The sequence below is a fragment of the Jatropha curcas genome, chromosome 8 (assembly GCF_041381405.1).
Source record: "Jatropha curcas cultivar XTBG-Jc1 chromosome 8, XTBG_Jcur_1.0, whole genome shotgun sequence".
NCBI lineage: Eukaryota > Viridiplantae > Streptophyta > Magnoliopsida > Malpighiales > Euphorbiaceae > Jatropha > Jatropha curcas.
The window spans coordinates 5,910,110-5,930,545 of NC_143158.1; the positions used below are offsets into that span (position 1 = coordinate 5,910,110).

At 33.8% G+C, this 20,436-nt stretch overlaps 2 protein-coding genes across 3 annotated transcripts; one reads left to right on the forward strand and one right to left on the reverse strand.

Moving 5' to 3' along the window:
• Positions 1-1,754: 1,754 nt before the first annotated feature.
• On the reverse strand, positions 1,755-11,806 carry UBP23 (ubiquitin-specific protease 23). 2 transcript variants are annotated; one of them, XM_020679066.3, is made up of 11 exons: positions 11,281-11,806; positions 10,356-10,470; positions 8,022-8,132; positions 7,425-7,597; positions 6,753-7,079; positions 5,560-5,685; positions 4,903-5,472; positions 4,678-4,800; positions 3,945-4,596; positions 3,124-3,217; positions 1,755-2,209 (listed from the first exon to the last, which is right to left on the reverse strand). In XM_020679066.3, the coding sequence occupies exons 1-11, from the start codon at positions 11,617-11,619 to the stop codon at positions 2,050-2,052; spliced, it is 2,790 nt and encodes a 929-aa protein (XP_020534725.1). In that variant the 5' UTR covers positions 11,620-11,806; the 3' UTR covers positions 1,755-2,049. The 2 variants fall into 2 exon arrangements, with proteins under 2 accessions (XP_020534725.1, XP_012071497.1); XM_012216107.4 differs by having other exon boundaries at positions 4,678-4,803; positions 11,281-11,805.
• Positions 11,807-17,904: 6,098 nt separating this feature from the next.
• On the forward strand, positions 17,905-20,200 carry LOC105633505 (BTB/POZ domain-containing protein At2g24240). Its single transcript, XM_012216106.4, has one exon. It carries the CDS (start codon positions 18,559-18,561, stop codon positions 19,897-19,899), a length of 1,341 nt encoding a protein of 446 aa, XP_012071496.1. The 5' UTR covers positions 17,905-18,558; the 3' UTR covers positions 19,900-20,200.
• Positions 20,201-20,436: the final 236 nt, after the last annotated feature.

Here is a 20,436-nt window from a genome sequence, read left to right on the forward strand (position 1 = left end):
ATAATCAATTTCTATTATTAAATTTTATTGTGAAATTTTTAATCAATGGCCTCCTATTATTGCGGTCTCTTGGGCTGAGCAGATTTCGGTTTTTAGACAAAAAAAATCAACTAAATTGAACCAAATTGCCCGTTTTTCTCACAAAAACGTTGAATTCTCAGTTTAATGAGTGAATCAAAGTTTGTTTTGGTTCGGTACTAGTATTCCTTTCAAGAATATCAAACGGTTACGCTCAAGACCAACTCAACCCAGCCCGAAAAGCATGAAGAAACCATCAAACCAACCGAATTGAGCCGATGCAATTTTAGCCTCTAATTCAGTCCGAGTCAATTTTAAATTTTGAAGTTTAGTTCGGTTGTGAACCGAACAGACACTTTACACACTTGTAGGCGTTGGTCTCAGTATAATATTCGGCTTTCAGCAGAGACTTAGATAAATTAGTGTTTTTTTTTAATTCGTTGGAGGTGAAATAAATCAAAATAATATAATGAGTTAATATAAAATATTTAATTTTTTTATTTGAAATATAACCACTCATATCTAAAAGTCCATTGGATTCTAATAAATTTGGCTCGAGTATTGCATGACCTATATAGAAGGCGACTCTCTCAGCATGATAATTTTCATACCCAAAGTTGAAACTCGAGACCTTTAATCAAGAGAAATGAGTCTCAATCACTCCATTCTAACCAATATTGCTTTTCAATTTTTTTTATTAATTCTCACTAATTTGATAAAAGTCTCAAATGGAAGAGGTATAAACTCGAAACCCTTTAGGTACATTCGATAACAGCTTTAAAGTTTGAAGTTAATTGAGCTCTGAAGCTCAACCAGAATTTGCAATCCTACAAACAGATAAACTAGAATTTAAGCTGGCATAAGTAGGTTCTCAATGAAGACAACAAAATATACATGATCCTTGGAGCTGGGAATAGAAGAGTTTTGTAAAATTAAAGGGTACGTTGGATTGAAAAATAATTATTGTATGTAAGTTAGAAGTAAAGGTTTGTTTGAAAAGGGCATGCATGCGTGATGATTGCTACAATGGATGGTATCTACAAATTACACAATCAGAAAGAAAAGAACTGCAGATATTGCCTATCATAACAATCATCACAACACAACCACTTGAGTCCACCCAGTTTTTAAAGCTAAAAACCTATAGATGATTAAAAAAAAAAAAAACCGATTTTGAACTAAAACTGAACTCTCCATTTTAACCTACTGTCTAGTCCTGATTCCACTTTTATAAGAACTGGAATTGATAAAAGCAATTCAGTTTCAGTTCTAATTCAATTCTTACTAATCTCACACGAGTTACAATTTTTGGCAGGCGTGAGCACATGGCCGGTATGGTTCAAACCAAACCAAAGCAATGCCAAAAATGCAAACCAAAGTTTTTGGACTACAAACTGAGCCAAACCAATATTGACATCTAAACCAAACCGACTTGAATCAAAGCAATCTCTTCGTTTGATCAGTTTTTGACGTAATTGTAAACCCAACCGATGAGTTTTCTATGCAACCGACTCAAACCAAAATAATTAGTTCAATTCAAACGGATTAAGCTGACAAACCAAACCTCCCTTTAATGGCTAACCAAACCAAAATGGGTCGGTTCAGTGGTTTTGCACACCCCTAGTTTTTGGTTCAATTTCAGTTAAGAACCAACCTTGGCTCATAGCCATAGTGACCGACACAATTCATCGCAACAGAGGCGAAACTTTAAATTATAACTTTGACAATACGTCAAATGAATCATAATAGAATGTTCTTCAATTAGTTAGCAATGAAGCAGAATAGCACTACATTCCTCAACAGGAAATGCTTTTTCATCTTGGTCTTCTAACATCATATATTTGGACCTAAAAGTCTTTCATCCCAGCACCCTCCTCCCTCTCATTCCGTTTCTAATTCTTCCCTTTCAATAACTATAAATAAAAGAAAACAAAAATTACAAAACTTGATGATAACACAGCAATAATTGCTACATACACAATATAACAGCATGTCGACAAATCATGTTGCTCCACTTCGACACAAACTAGTTCATATCCTGAATGGTTTGTTTCCGGAGCTAGATCGATCCATCTTAGCCTTCTTAAATTCTAATTTTCTGCTTGCAATTTCTTGGAAAGGATTTGGCCCGGTAAAGTCGTGCTTATTTTGCCTCACCTTCTTTCTCTTGCCTCGATCATACTCTTCATCCCTGTGGAAGATTAAACAATCATCATGCAGATAAAAAAAAACGCTAATTCCAGCAAACAACTTCACACTTAATAGTCAGATCATTTTGTCAGGGGATTTATGAATCATATCCACTCTCTGCTTGCGTTTTTAACAGGCTCCGAAACTTGATGAAACACATCTAAATGCCAAGGTCAAGGATCAAGGGTAAAGTTGACTGATTGAAATAGGGTAGACATTAGGAAAAATCATATAATCAAGACTGGAAGAATACCAGTCCACTTTAATCTGGATATTTTGCAGAAAGAAATGAAGATGACATAAACTATTAGACCATAAATAATAATAAGGACTCACTTTCCCAAGCAAGAAAATACTACAAAAATTTCCTAAATTATAAATATAAACAAAATTTACAAAAAGAAAACACAACTAAATTTAATTAGACAGGAACAATTTCTATACTGGTCCATTTGGATAGGTATGCATTTGGAATGCAGGTGGATTTCTTATTCAAATTAAAAACAATAAAAGAAAAGTGAAGCGAAGTCAGGTTTCTACTTCAAATGATAGAAATCCACCTGGTGCAAATTCAAATAGCTTTTGATTTCAAATGATTTTATATCCATATGGCCCTCTCTTATCCAATCGCTACACTACCGCTTGAAGAAGAAATCCACGAAATCCACGACAAGTGAATCAGATAGGTACATCCGCCAAATTTTTACAGCGGTTTCTCATCAGGATTAAGTTGATTTTCCATATTGAAATTAAGTTGACTGATGGTAATTTATACACCAACTCAAAACCATTGTGCAAGCACATTCTTTTCCACATTTAAAAGAACGTAAAGCCAAAATAAAGAGCAAGACACATAAATAAGATATGTAAATACTGCGCAAGCAAATTGAGAGAGAGAGAGAGATTCCAACTCACCACTCATCTGGCACGTAACCAATGTGGATATTTTCAATGCTACTTGATTCCACAATCTGAGATGTAGGCCACACTATCCCGTCCCAACATGCAACTGCAATAAACAAGATAAGGCCCATGAACAATATTCACCATGTCCAACTGATAATAAGAAGCACAAGATTTGTTACTCCTTTATCACATTTTAATTTTTTATCTCTTTACTGTTTCCCTAGTTTTATAGAGGATTAGGCATTGCAGAAAAGATAGTTGCCTAGAGTTTTCTAAGCAACAATTTCATTGCAAGGCTTTCTGTCCTTTGCAGGAAGGTGCTAACCTTGATTATCATCCAACCATGAAAAAATAAAATTCACCCCATATGTCAATTGCATGCATTTGAAAGAATATTTCCGCTTCATTTATTCTGAATAATATGTTTTACTTTCATCCATTCCACACGGTAGGCTCACACCCCACCATCATCAAAGGCCAAAACCTAAGTAGGTTGTTTGGTGCATGGGAAAAATATACGTGTAGGGCCCATAAGTAGTCATTGGCACATCTGGTTAACCTCACATACAAGTTCCACAAAAAGTTCAGAGTGGAATTGATAAAAAGTTGAGGCAGCCAGTATAAATATATCTGGATAAAGTGGCAAATGCAACCAATCTCTTCATCTGGAATTATTTCTGCCAAAATATAAGGAGAACAAACTTCTAGAAAAACAGCCTAAGACAGATATGATCTGAAACTAACCAATGGTAAGAAGCAAATGTGTATAATAAGAGACCAAATATGAACAGTCAGAAAATATCTGGATGATATTTAAGATAAGTACTCACCAGTTGTCTCTTCCATGCCTCGTGTAAGCATATACATCCCATTATCTACCGCGTCCTTTTTGTTACTTTCTGTTCGATCAAGTACACTTGAATCACGTTGGTTTGTTTCAGATGTTGAAAAAGAGCTCTTCTTTGACTCTCTATCCATTGCAACTGCATCACCATTCTGCTCATTTCTCTTCTCAAGTCTTTCATGCGCAGTATCCATCAGATAATTTCCTCTAGACTTGGAACGGGATTTAACCTTCTTCCTTTGAGATTTTGTAGAATCCGATGAAACTAACATGGATGCATTTGATGTAGACGGCCCAACCTCTGAAGAAAAGCAATTACTCTCCAGCAACTGTTCTTTAATAAGGTATTGGGTCTCTAAAGTGCAACGCTTGCTCTTTTTATGTTTTTTCTTTTTCCGTAGCCCCAAAGATGCTCTAAAGAATTTTTGTAGATGCATGTTTGGAATCCCGTGCTTCAAAAGTTTCTTTTTTAACTTCTGTTGAGGTGAGGAATCAGGAACTTTCTTCTGTAGAGATTCATTTGGTACGACTGATGCTGATGATGACTGAACAATCTCATTCCCAATTTGTTCAACACTATCACCAGCCTGATCACCAAATGAATTTCCAGCAGCACTACTACTGGCAATGCATTCACCCTGAAAAAGGAAGAGGAAAAGGTCAAGACTTGACCTAATTATGATTATAAGGCATGAAAAAGAATTCAGATGTGAGTTCACCTGACCACTTTCACAACTAGGTTTGTTTGGCGATTTTACATAGTCTATCTTATTCAACATTTTTTCACCAGAATCCACAGATAGAGACAGTATTGGAACTTCCATTGTTCCCAGATTTAAGAGCTTCTGAATGGAAACGTGAATTTACAAGTTAGATCACAGGTGGAACAACAAAATGAGAAAACAAGAAAACAACATATTGTATGGCAATAAACATCCAGTTACTTTTTCTGAGGTATCATTTGTGCCAAGGTTTCCAGCCAGAGTGTTTTTGGATGCCTGAAGACAGTCACTTTTGGCTCCAGCTGTGACATTAGCATTATCAACTTTAGCAGTCTCACTGTTGCTGTTAATGGATGGTTCTGAAGGTGGCAAGGTTTCTAGCAGATCTGGTTTTAGAGAAACTACTTTTGATGGGTCCTTCAGCAATGGTGAACCAGAGGTTCCCGCACAAGGATTTTCTTTTGTCACTGTGCACTGTGAAACTGCTGGTCCATTTAATGCTTGGTTCTCATGGATCCCCTTGGATGTACCAGAATTTACTGAATCTTTTTTATAAACTGCATGGGTAGAACCTGCAGGAAGAACTCCATTAACAGTCAAACCATTATCTGCATTTTCCTTTGACAACTGCTTGAAAACCAAATTTGTAATGTTACTTCCAACAGATGGTTTCACATTTTCTTTTTTAACCACATCAACAGGCTTTCTTGTAGCAATATTTTTTCTATCACGGACATAAAATAGCATGTAAGCCTTCTGATCTAGAACCGTTTTCTCACTAACAGCGCGAACCTGATACATAAAAGTAATTTTAACTCATCAAATTATTCATTACAGAGAAGACAAGCACACAAAGAGCTGCTTCTAGGATCCCCGTACCTCATTGTCATTGAGGAGATACCAAATACCACTTGATGTGCGAACAAAACAGACATAGTGACCAGAATGGGTACTATGACCAAAATGTACCAGAACACCATACAGACTGTATTTCAAGTCTCCTTCCTGCCAAACAGAATAAACCCAAAAATAGTACACAAGCACATCCAAAAAATCAAATAGCAAGGATAGGAAAATATGAATGTTTAAACATCGAAAAGAACATAGCAGAGAAATCAACTCAGCTATTGGCAACAACAGCATGTCAATGACATAAAATACAGTGGTTCAGCATGCAACATTATATAGAGTACTAAAGCCATATATCCAGCATTTGAACCATTATCAAACCTTTTTTAAATTTTTATTTCAAGATTGCTATTTTCTTGCCTACCTGTATAGAAGAATCAGTTACAAGCCAATAACTTGGTGTAAATTTGTAAATTAAGTTAAACCAAGACTTTCTGATACTACCCACATATTAACACATAAAACTGCCAGGCTGATATCCTTTTGCGTCAACCAGAAGATACTACAGGGAAATAGGAAACACATGGAACTTCTGGATCAACTGATTTTATGCAGTATTTTTTGCCATTTATAAACAGCTTAGTGAAAGCCACTTTCAACCCCTGCCTCAAACTTTCTGATTGAATTCATAATCAATAATTTCTTCAAAGAAACAGTTTGCATAATATCCATATTGAGATATCCATATGGAAATAATTTTATTGAGAACTCCAATGACACTCTTTGTCATTTCAAATGTAAATAAGCAAATAACAAGATTTTTATAAAAAAAATGTGTTCAATCGTAATTTAGTCAAGAACATGATAAATAAAAAGCAAGATGAGGCCAAAATAAAAATAAGAACAGCTTAGCACTGATTAAGGCTCCATTTGGGATTGATTCTGGAGCTGGTTTTGAGAACTGTGTTCGACTTTGTCTTTTATATTTTTAGATTGCTTTAAGAAAACCATGGTTTGGGAAAAGCTACAAAATCTAGCTTCTGGCAGACCATGATTTGTCAATTGTCAAGCATTCGCTATTCCAAATGCAGTTCAATCATAGTGCCAGACAGGCACTAAGTTCAAAACTGACCTAATAATATGTGAGCTCAAGGATTTTAGGAAAATATGAGATGAAGTCACACAGAAGAACAATGACTTAAAACAATCACAAGTTTACTCACATAGGAACCGCTGACAAAAGGTTTCATGTCTAAAGAACGATCAAACAAAACTTTCTTGTCATATTTCCGTCCGGGATCATGTGCGTGGAAGCGCTTCAGATGGACAGTAAGCACATATGGAGCCTTGTGTACTGTAAGACGCTTTTTAGCCCTAACTTTCTGCTTGCATCTCTGGCACTGATAATGCTTCTCTCCTCCATCTAGCAGCTCCGCAGCAGTAAAGTTTCGAAGTGCGACAGGCAAAGTATCTGCCTTAACTATTTCAAGGCTTAAATCTAAAAATGGATCAAATTTGTTGGAGCAGTATGAACATTGTTGACATTCCACCTAAATAGGTAACCAAATAAAAAAGAAATTACTATACATTTAGATATTCTACTGGTACATTAACCCCATATATGTTGTAATTCTTCCAAGTTTAAGAGCCAATACCAGTAATCACTTCAGTAAAGAGAATATCTAACGAAAAGTATAATAAACTTGCATACAAATTACACAGCGTTTTTACATTAGGCCGCCCTTAGCAATGTCATTAATTCTTAATTTTTCTCTGGATGCAATTCAACACCTTAAACTTGCATTGCAAATGCATGCATATATCCATAAATTAATCAAGAGGTAAAAAGGCAGCAGAATGATTAAAAATGTTGACAAATCAAGCAAGAAAATTGCCTGACTCCGAAGGCGACCGCCAAAGATTTTGTGCACCAAACTCTTTTCATAAGCAGCAGGAGATTCACTCGGTACTCCCGAAGGTAAGCAGCACTTATGCATTGATTCCAACAAGTTTACCATGTACTCATGAGCATCCTCCTGCCTAGCATTTCTGAAGTTCCGTGATATGCCTAAATATGCAGTCAAGAATTACAGATATGGGAACGAGCTGAATGAGAGGCCAAAGCTTTATCATGGAAAAATTCAGAAGCCATTACTTATATTTCTCCGATAAAACAGTAGCAATGGAAAAAGCTCCTGAAGCAGTCCAACTATTGAATTTCATATTGCCACAGGGAACTCTGTTAACTACCAAGTTTGTATACTTAAGACCAGCATCATACAAATGAAGGAATATTGCATAGCAACAGAATTAAACATCAGCTAAAAGAAGAAAATAAAGGAAAAAAATAACAGCAAGAAATGCAGGGAAAGGGCAGTGACTATTACAGAATTCATTTTTCAACTACTCAGTTCAATAAAAAATGCTGCCACAAATTTAGCTAACACATTGCAGATATCTAGTATAACACAGAGAAAATGCCAAAAGGATACACCGCAAGTTAGAGACGAGATCCTTGGGTACTAGTGATCTCCCTGTTGATTGTAGAGCACGGCTAACATGTTTCTGGATCGCACACAGTGCACAAAAACCAGCAATATGGCCTTCAAAAATTGATCAAACAAAAAGGTTAGAAATATGCCCAACCTCATCCAAACTTGCATGAGAATGCACAAGGAATAATGTGAGCATGGAAAACAAAATCGTAAAATCTAGAACGGAATATGATACAGATATAAAACGTAGAAAAGTGGAGCATATTTTTCCATATTAAAAATGCAAATATATGTCAAAGATAATAAATTACCACATACGATAGCTTGAATTTACAATTTCTCCCTCAGCAAGGCACATCCAACGTTCCTTGCTTTTTTGCACTAGAAAAGATCTAGCAGCTGAGAAATTTTTAGTTTATTACTTGAGAGAATGATTTAGCAATGGATAACTAGGTCACAAGTATTCTGTGAGAAGAGCAACAACCGTGTCCCAAAACATGTGCGCTGAACAATAAATATATTTAACCATTCATTACATGTGCCAGACAATAAGCCCATATCAGACTATCGGATCAAACAGGTCTTAAACCCTTGGTTAACAGGAGGAGGTCAAAATGGGTACAAAGGAAATAAATACACAAGGTCATCACACAATTTGAAAGCATGCAAGTGAACATGTTTATAAACACATACACGAGCAGTAAAACTTCTTTCCAGATCAGAAGAAAGCTTCTTGCCTTCAAAGAAAAAAAGAATGATGGGAAAGATATTAAGAACCTTATTCACTTAAACTGTTGGTTGAAGAGCTGACTCTTACTGAGCCAAACACATATATGAAACCATGAAACAAAATCACACGAGTCATCAGGCAATGCCTATACAAGAAAAAGGCAATGGAAGGAATTATGATCCTATAACATTGTTAGCTAACTGAAGTAGTGAATGATTAAATATACTATAAGCTAAACCAGAAATGTCCGAGTCTGTAATCAATTATGCATATTAGTTTGGGATGCCATTAAATTTGGAATGTCTTTGGCTTATGACAAAGTGTCTGTATTAAGTCAATTTGCTTAAGCAAGCTACATTAGAGACACAAGGATAATTTGATTGTCATAGGTCAAATATATAAGAAAGTTATGAGTGTACTTCAGGGCATCATCACCCTAACGTTACAGTCAAGATGTGCATCATGCTTTAAAGCCTTATATTTTGATTCTAGACAATCTAGTTCCAACTCTAGTCCTTAAAAATAAAAGCAAATATAGGCATCATAGCGAGCCAAGGGCTGATAGGGGACAAAAGCTCTAGCTTTCTGAGATGCCGCTTTGTTATTCGATCCTCCTGTAAAGAGACAGTACCTGAGGTTTTCAGTGATGATGTCAAAACTCGGAAGTTTAGTCTACAAAGGATCGTATTATACAATATTGTTATGCCTTAAAAACTTTCTAATATAAGGACTTGGACAGAACAGGAAATAGTGAATGGTTCCCGGCCATCTGAAATCTAATGTTTGCATCACAACCTCAACTTCTAACCTTTCTATAACCAACAAATAATATCCATGAAAAACTGGATGGCTAACATTCTAACTCTATAAAAAAAATTGCCTCAAAAGCAGCTAAAGGATCATTATCAGGAAAACAAAAACCAGATTTGTTAAAAGCGCAACTGTGCCCAATCTGATTTTTTTTTTAAATGTATAAACGATTTAAAGTTTCATACCTTGATTTAATTTAAAATTGATGACATTTAATATGATTTGGTTGTTCTTTTTATTATATATGTGTTAAAATTCTCGTTTTTAGATTTCTAACAAAGTTTTGACTTTTTTGTGATGCTTAAACAGATATTGCTAAAATATAGTGGGATGTGATTATTCAATTATTTGATATTTGTTTTGTTAATACATATATTCAATTCTATAGAGGAATAAGTATTTATTTGATATCTTATTATTCAACTAGGAAATATGTGTGTGTATGTGCACCTTTTGTCCACTAGGTGCACGCTTCAGGCTCTAGGACCCTTAATGCGCCTTGGGCCCTTAAGAACACCAGCAAAAACAATGCCGATAAGCATTTGCAACCATATTAAAATATGTGATCAGATTTGAAAGAGAAATATATTGAAGGATTATGAATTATATGCTAATCAAACTCAGATAAAACTCCAGAACAAGGATCATTAATTGATCCCCCATCCCAACCGACAAAGACTGCTCATAATGGAAAAGTAATTTCCACAAAAAAGCAACCACAACAATCCGATCATATCGCGCGCACACAGAAGTAAACCAAAATAATATTAGTAGGTCAGAGGACAACTCACATGAATTTTGATGCTTGCCGCTTTGCAAATATGCTGCCAAAGGCTCAGTATATGTTAGACACTGCAATACTGAATTGAGAAAACAAGTGTTCCCAAGATTTTCCAAACCAGCACCCTGGAGATCATTCATGTGAACCTCGATGTTAAGCAACTGGCTAACTGCTACCCGAAGTTCATAATAATGATAACTCCAAAGCAATAACTCCAACAGCTAACCAAGCTTAAAATTACGAATTTAGCAAAAACAAAACAAAATCCTAGAGGACTTCTGAAACAAACACATAAATTGGAAAACAACCTTCAAAAAGTAAAACAAAATTGCACATTTAAAAAAAATGAAATAACCAAAAAGAGGACACACTAACAAGACACCAAAAAAGATTAAACATACTAGCAGAAGTCAAGGAAAATACCAATTGGAATGAATGAATGAGGAAGAAAAACATTAAAAGCAATTCTAAAATGGTAAAAGGTAACCCAGAATGCAGAAAAAGATTTCCCATCAATGTTGAAAGTGAACCGAGAACCAAACAGCAGGAGTTTGCTTTTTATTTTTTTTTAAAAAAAAAATACTATGGAGATCGTTAAATTAACTGAGTAAAAAATTTTACAGCATAAATTAAAGTTGGAGTGACCAAATTATCTATAAAACAATTAATAAGCTTGAATATATAACCACCACCAAAAATAATAAACAACAGTATGGAAAAAAATCCTGATCATTTATACAGACTCATAACTATGTTATTGAGTAAAAAAGGAAAATGATAAAAATCAATAACCCAAGCTTCCAGGTAATTAATTTAGCATTAAAACACCTATAAATCAAAGGCAAAAAAACGAGCTAAACAACCATTTTGTTTCTCTAAATCATTTCAAACTAGGAAAAAGAAAGTAAAAACATAACAAAATACAACAGACTCACAATTTTCCTGAAAGTAATCCCGAAACCAAGCTCTGGATCGAGCCCATTTTCCACGAAATCGGAGCCATCCACTTTCTTTCCTGACTGAGAAGCGTTCAAGCCGAAAGGCCTTTTACAACCCGAATCAGAATTTAGAGTTTCAATCCGAAAATCGCTACCAGCACCGGTATTTCCAAAACCAGCAAACGGCTTTTTTGCGGGTTGGAACACAATCCTTCTCTGAAACACAGAAGAAGAAGAAGAAACAACCGAAGATCCATTTGCAACATCTAATACCACCTCATCTTCCTTTGAATGGATCCTTAACTCTGCTTGGCTTACAGCTAAATTTTCCATCATTTAAGCACCAAATACAATGAAATTGAACCCGAATCTTCGACGAATAGGGACAACGAAAGAGACGGAGACGGAGATAGATACACTATCTTCGTTTCGGTTTCTTCTCTATCGAGAGAAATAGAGGTGTTGGGTTTATTGATACAAAGCAGAGACCTCTTACGGCTTCTGCAAAAGAGAAAGAAGAGAGGTTAGTGTCAGCACTATTAAACCCTACACAAAGACCCCAACCCTTCGCTTTTGCGTTGACTGCGTTTCATTTTTTATTTTTCAGGTTATGAATGAGCCTCTATAGTTGACTATGGTGAGGTGCGATACACATGATTAGCCGAAGTACACGGTGGGTGTAAGTGCACCAATAAAAGATCGACAAGTAAACAGCTATTTGCACGAAATTACTAAGTTATTCTTAAATATGTGATGTGGAGTGTCTGATGGATGATTCGGTGGTTCATACTTTATAGGCGTGGGTGGATAAACGTTGAGGTCTTCTTGTCGTTTTGTGTCCGACCAAAAATTCGTGTAGACGAATGTAAAACGCGCGTGCGTTGCCATGTGGGCCCTGGTTGGAGATTCGGATGATCACTGATGAGGGAACGAAGATGGTTGGATCATTTTTAGCCACTAGATTTGCGCCTTTCCTTATTTGGTCATGTGCATTATTTTTACGTGTGAATAAAAGGAATTTTGTTTTTAAAAAAAAAAAAAAAAAACAATAGAGGATATTATTCTCTTAGGAAATAATTCGAGGCCAAATTGTTCCAACCAAATCTAAATCCAAAAGGGTCTTCGCCCAAGTCGAAGGTTCAACCGACATTTTTAAACTCACAACAACACCAACGGCCTTATGAGCTAAGCAACCCGCAACAAAATTGGCTTCTCGAAATATCTTGATAAACCGCATTAAAAGGAATTTCATTTTTGTTGGGATATAAATTTATAGCAATTTCATTGTTTTTTTTAATATATATATATATATATATATATATATATATATATATGAATTAAGACTTAATTGTTGTTGTCATAAGACTAAAAATAAGTTAAATTGCTAACAAACTGCATGGAATTTATTTCGAAAAAAATTTATTCTGATTTCAAAAGAAACAATTGAACAATTCTTTTTAATTATACATTATAAACGAGCCAAGCAATAGTTAAAATATGCATTTACCGAGCCGGCTCGAGCTCGACAAAGCTCACTCAACTTGTTTACGATCCTCGCATTTTCTCAAAATTTATAATAAATATTAAAATAAGTTATTTTTACGACATGAATAATGTTAGGCTCTTAATTTGATTTATGTCTCATGATGTTTTCAAACTCTATTTATATTTAGGAACTCAATTACAATTAATGTTTTGAATCGCGACCGGATTGGTTGAACTAGTTAGCATGTAAAACTATAATTGTTTCGGTATAGTTTAACACTAAAATTTAGTGGATTAAAAAATTAGATCGAACTGGAAAATTGGAATAAACCTAAGCGTCAACATGAAAAGTAAATATAAAAATAATTGTAATTTAAAAAAATTATTATAAAAATAAAAAATCTGATTCAACTGCAATCTAATCAAATCAATTCAACATTCAGTCGGGTTTAGACTCTTAATTTGATTTATGTCTCATGATGTTTTCAAACTCTATTTATATTTAGGAACTCAATTAAAATTAATGTTTTGAACCGCGACCGGATTGGTTGAACTAGTTAGCATGTAAAACTGTAATTGTTTCGGTATAGTTTAACAACTAAAATTCAGTGGATTAAAAAATTAGATCGAACTGGAAAATTCGAATAAACCTAAGCGTCAACATGAAAATTAAATATAAAAATAATTGTAATTTAAAAAAATTATTATAAAAATAAAAAATGCGATTCAATTGCAATCTAATCAAATCAATTCAACATTCAGAAAAACATTGATCACAGTACAAACTACAAATTAGCACTGGGAGAACGAAAAATCAAAGCCCTCCACTTGCTGTTACTGATAAGCCTAAAGTCCAACAAAGTGGATTAGAAGTTCAAAACCACATATTGTGGGTTGATGGGCCTCAATATGGGCCCATCAGGTAAGAGGGTTAATTTCATGATTATGTGAGTACTTAATAATATATGGCCTTTTGGAGCTGTTAAAATCACTGCGTTTTCAGAAAAATGTTGCTCAATATTTGATTAGTGAGTAGTTTTCTCGAACGTATGCATTTTATTTGTACTCGCAGTAAGTAAATATAATTTAATTTTTATATATTTTTTATTATTTTTTGTTATAAATTATAATATTTGAATATTATTAAAAATCTAAAAGTATTTACAAAATAAAAAATATATATATTATGAAATAATAAAACAGAGCAACAAATTTTGCCGAAGTGGGGATTAATTTGACTTGTCCTTCACCTACATTTACTTTTGGGCTTTAACTTCATCCTTACCTCCTTTATTTTGTAATTTCATCGAAGAATATTAAACTTTATAAAAATAATAAAAAATATTGCAATCAAATATAGAAAATCAATTTGCAAATTGAAGAGTATAAAATTTTATAAAAAAAATAGATAAACTTTACATCAAATATGGAAAAATCAATATGTTATTGACAACTATACAATAATCAAATATAGAAAAATTAATATAGTGATTGAAAAATATTAATTTTATTATAAAAATAATAGATAACTATTGCAATCAAATATAGAAAAACTAATATATACTTCATGCAAGAGTTAGGTATATATCAATTAATCGTCCATGGATTTACTATGAGCTAAGGATGATCACGATTTAATTTCAAATCGTAATTGAAACCGTATACTTAATGTTTGGTTTTAGTTATTCTTCTTTCAAATCGAAACCAACAGTTTTAATTTAAAATCAGTGATTCCGGTTTGAAACCGTGAAAATTTTGTTTTTAAATAAACTTTCAATTTATTGTTTTTATTTTATTACAATTTAACCTTTTAGGCTATGGAATATTGCCAAGTAAGCAATACACATGACACAGATTATAGTGACCCTTTGCAGCGACTAGTGAGAAAAGGAACCCTAAGTAATTGAAAGGAGCATGTGTTTTTAGAGTACCTGTCTCGGGCAAGATGGGCCCATAAACTATTATTGTAGCCCATAATATGAACAAGCAATCCCAACCACACTACCACTTTGTTTTTTTGCAAAACAAGGATATTTTTGTAAATACACATTATTGCAACTTGAGAGTTACTACACAACCTACACTAGTTTTGTGGTGGGCTAGGGGAAAAAAGAAAAATCTTTTAGGAGTTGAAAGGTTGAATGAAATTTTCAATTGTGCCCTAGGCCCAAACTAGGGAGTTTAGGGTTTGTAATAATCTTGAGTATATTAATTAGCAATTCTATTATGCCCTAAGCCCAAAGTTTAGCTACATTGGAATTTAGATTCAACTTTTGCATCATAGAAGCTTTATAATGCATAGGGATGTAATTTTGCTTGTAAATAAAGTGACAATCAAATAATAAAGCTGAAGCAAACGAAGCCTTAGCCTAATAACTAAGCTCTTTTAATAGTTGTTAACCGTTTTAGTAGCATTTAATTATTTTATAAAACGTTAAAAGTTAAATATTATATTGATTTATTTTTTATAAAATGTTATATGAACTTCTAAAATTTAATTACCGAACACTGTAAAAAAATAAGATTTAATCAAAACGCTAAAAGTTATTTAAAAAATTATTTTACTGTATACTCCGAGGCTGTATTGGGATGAACTAAAAGGTTAATCACAAATGGACAAACCCTCTTTGAAGTTGAACTAGGCAACTAGGGCTGCTAGGCCTAAAGTTAGATAAACTTCAATGTGCCTGTTTATTATTACTGAGTATAAACCTAACAACCATCACCAAACGAAATAGAGTTTGTCATCTCTTCCCATCTTTGGGATCTTAAATAAATGATAAAAAATACTGTTTCTTACAATATTTTTTACAGTAAAATTGCAGATATTTCTTAATTTTATGTAGTCCAAACAGTAGTTTTTTCTTTAACAAAAGTTTATAACTTAGTTCTTGAATTCTTATGAAACTCCTTGTTTTAAAATCAAGAATTGCAATAATGCCACTCTGTCATGTCATTCTCATCTACGTCTTTTGAAAAGGGCAACCAAAGTACAATGAACCTGTAGAATTTTTACAACTTTTCTTTTATTTTGTGCTGATTTGGTATTTTTGCTTTAAATAAAAACCATTAAAAAACATAAAATAAGGGTCCCCTAATATAAAATCAATAGCAAGCTCTTTAAACCACTGCACAATTGGCAGAACTCGCACGTGTACGTCATTCATTGGTGATATGAGGCTTTAATAGTCCAAAATTATATATATATAACCAAATTTATTGATCATATGACATATGCTATTGGCTTTGGGCAGTGTGTTATTATTTGATTTTTTAATAAAACAAAATAAGCTAAAATCTTGCTTTTCTTTCCTTTTTTTTTTTTTCCGTTATTTCTTTCAACCCTCCTATATCCGATCAATTAACCCAAATTCGGGGGAGCAAGTTCATAAATGAGTGTTTAAAGAAATTTCATTCTCACAATTCAAAGTTCAAAAAGAAGTGTTTAAAAAGATTCCATTCTCAAAATTTGAATTCGAAACATCTGGTTAATGACCTCTTAGAATGAATTTTTGTGATTTCATATCACCTATAACTCGAACTTGAGACATTTGATTAAAAGATAATGGATTTCTATCATTCTGTCTCACCAATTCGAATTTTTTTGTGCATTATCTTTTATTGGCACTATAAATAATTGGGTACTTACCTAACATCTCAAATTCAAAGAACCTTTATTAGTTTTATTGATAGGGTAAGGCAACTAACTCAAAAGACAACAAGACAAAGTAGAAGGTTTCATCCTTTTTAGTCTCTTTGAGTTCAAGATATCTTCCAATTATGTTGTCATAAACTATAACATAAGCAATCATAATTTTTTGTGCACAAACCTAGATCTTCCTTTTAGTGATTATCAATCATTGTCCAATAACCCTCTTTCTAAGCATTTTATTTATTTATTTACCTATATTTATATTTTAATCCTTTATTTTACTATAGAATATTCAACTATATTATAGTTACATTTGTAATCGAGAAAATTCGAATTTAAAACTTTTTACTCATCATATAAGTGATAATACCAATCTTGATATTTTAAAACTGATCGGCTTCTTTCAGCCTAATTGACAATATATATATCTTCCATTGTCTTCCAATTTTATAATTGCATTGTAAAATACACAATGCCATTTGATAATGGTTTTGGCACTTCGGAGAAAATATTATTATTACCATAGTGTGCCGTCCATGACCGGCAATGTCATCACATGGTTTGGTGGTAAAAAATAAAAGCAGATAAAGTAACGTACATTGTTTTAATTTAAATAACCAAAAAAAAGTTTTCAGATAAAAATGTTAATAAAATAATCACTATATTGGTATTATTATTATTATTATACTTAAAAAAAAAATTTAATGCGTTCTAATCTTTTTTTTTCTATCTTTATCTTTTATTACCATTAAAGTGGAACGGAGGAAATAACTAACATTTGCTAAAATGTCTAATATTAGTGTTATAAGTAATACAAAATTGTTAAAAATGGAAATCGAGGTATAATTTAAGAAAAATAAAAGAAAAATGAGTATACACTGAAACATAATTGATTGATAAGTGTATGTACGACTTGATAATAGATCGGGATTCGAATTTTCTTCTCTCCATGCTCAAAAAATAATACTAAAAAGAAAAAAAAAAAGAAAAAAGAAAAGTGAGTATTGTTATTAGGACAAAGGGTATAGTTATGATCCATTTAATTGACAATTCATTGGTTATAGAAAAGAGCCCTAAATCCCTAATCAATGCCCATGATTTAAACTGTTAACAAGAACAATTAAGTACTCTTAATTTTTGTGACGTTTGTCATCCAAATTGATTAACATTTTTAAGACAAACCAAATCACACGCTCTCTTCTTTTAGGGTAGAGAGCTGACTTTATGAGGAACCCATTTTATTTTAGTTTTGAAAAATTCAACATTGGAATTCTTTAATGACATGTCATTATTATTATACCCTACCCTACCAAGGGCTATACTCACCATCACATGTCCGCCGTTGGATCATTTATCACACAATGAGATATTAGTTTCAACGGTTCAAACGAGGGAACAAAACTGGAGTGGACCCCACAATTTATACTTTTTTTATATGTATAAAACCTCAACTATGTTTGGTCCATTTTTAAGCTTTGAAAGGGGGCAAAGGGACACACTTGGAATAAGAGACTAAGAGAGACATTTACAAAGAGAGAAGGGAGAGAGAGAGAGAGAGAGAGAGAGAGAGAGAAGTTATCAATGCGAGTCAATTTTTTTGAAATCTAACAGCTATAAATTCTCTGGCTTCCCTCAGTGGAATTCTATGAAATTCGAAACCCATCTTCGAAAACCTTTTTTCTGCAAAACCCAGATCTCAATTTCTCACAATTTTATCATATTTGCTTCTATTTGATCCATCTCTCCCGTTTTGTGGCCTCTGTTTTTGTCTAATAAGACGTTATGTTGTTATTAACTTCTCTGTTCTAAATCAGGACTGCAACTTTACGTTTTTGCAGCTTTTCATTGATCTTTGTATAAATTTCCATCTTCTGATGTAATTGTTTGGTTGTACTATTTTTTTGGATTTTTGTTCCCGAACAAAATTTATCCAATCATAAAACAATCTCACAATTCCCTCCAACTTTCTAGGAAATTTTTTTGTATCCGACTGTCTCCTTATCATTTCTGCCTATTCTATCTCGCAATTTCATTTTCTTTTCTTTTTTTTTAGCTTCGTCTTTAATTATCTATAATTTTCAAATCCACTTCCCCTGTTTCCTCTGTTCATAAAGTTTTCCAGACCCTTCAAATTAGCAATGAAAATCGCCAAAGACAGAATCCGCTTCAACGTAGGAGGCAGAATCTTCGAAACAACCTCCACGACTTTAGCTAATGCCGGCAGAAACTCATTTTTCGGTGCATTTTTTGACGAAAGCTGGGCTTTAAAACAATCAATCAATGACTCAAACCCCAATACAGAATTCTTCATTGATCGAAACCCGGATTGTTTCGGTGTCCTCCTCGATCTCCTACGAACCGGCGATCTTCACATCCCTTCTCACATACCGGAAAGACTCCTTTATCGAGAAGCCGCATTTTATGGGCTTCAGGATCATGTAAAATCAGCCAAATGGGGCCCATTTGATGGAAACCGACTCAGCCATTGCCGGTCGATTACTGGCCGGGCACCAGGGGATGGCACTGCAATTCGTGCAGGACCTGATGGTGGGTGTTGTGTAGCTCATGGTAGTGTGGTGCGCGTTTATGATTGGAAGATGGAAGAACATCCACCAATCAATCTTGATTATCAAAGAGTTAATGATGTTGCTTGGGTTGATTCTGAGAATGTGATTCTTAGTGCTTGTGAGAGATTAGGCCGGGGAGACGGAGGAATGGGGTTGTTCAGTAAGAGTTCAGGTGAGCTTAGGTATAAATTTCAGGTTTGTCATGAGAATTTAATTAAGAGTTATACAGCTGGAGCTTTGAGTACTAGTTCTGATTATAGGATTTTTAGTAGTTGTAAAGGGAGAAGTAATGAGTATGGAATTGGAGTGTGGGATCAAATTACTGGTAAACAAATTGATTTCTTTTATGAAAGTCCTGGTTGGTCATTAGGTGATGCTGATAAATTGCAATGGTTAAATGGGAGTAGTTGTTTGTTGGTAGCTACTTTGTTTCCTAGAAAGGATAATTGTTATATTAGTTTGCTGGACTTTAGACATAAGAGAATGGTTTGGTCTTGGTCTGATATTGGTGCTCCTATAACTGTTGATGAGAAACGGGTTCGTGATGCTATAGCTATGGAGGATTGTAATGCTGTTTGTGTAGTGAATGAGTATGAGGATTTAGGGTTTATGGATTTGAGGATGAGTGGAGGGAGTGTTAGGTGGAGCTCAAGAAGTCGATTAATGAAAGGGAAAATGCCTGATGAACCTTGTTATCCTAAATTGGCATTACATGAAGGGCAATTGTTTTCATCAATGGATGATTGTATTTCTGTGTTTTGTGGTCCTGATTGGGTTTTGACATCTAGGCTTCAACGAAGTTATGGAGGTTCACTTTGTGATTTTTCAATTGGTGGGGATCGACTCTTTGCACTTCACAGTGACGAAAATGTCTTTGACATTTGGGAGACTCCACCTCCACCTATTTTATGATGCAAGTTTTAAGGTGTTCTTGGTTTTGCAGTTATTGTTTCTAATCTATATGAATGGTTTTTTCCCCTCTTTAGGTTGTGGAAGATATAGCAGGAATTCTGGTTAAAGAATAGGGAAACTTAGATAGTTAGATAGATAGATATTGAGGGTTTTGTTTGTGTATATATCTTTTTAACTATCATAAAATGCAGAACAATGAGTTTGATTGGGGTTTGCCCATTGTTACAGAAATGACACTTGGCTGCTTCAAACTATTGTAAAAGGAAAAGTCTTGAATAGATATTATTGAAAATGCATAGAATTGTTATTTAGTGTTAAAGAAATGGAACTATGGTGACCTAACCTAGTGACATTTCTTGTTTGCTTTGTTCATGGAGAAGATGCATATAATCATTGACAGGTTGTGCTTTAACGCATTGTGGTTCTTTTCCCATTATATGAACGACTCAAAATCGAGTCTTTAATATTTTTTCTTTTTGACCCTTCAAAATTTTTTTTTTTTCCTTTTGACCTCTGCTTTCACAAAGTTTGCACATG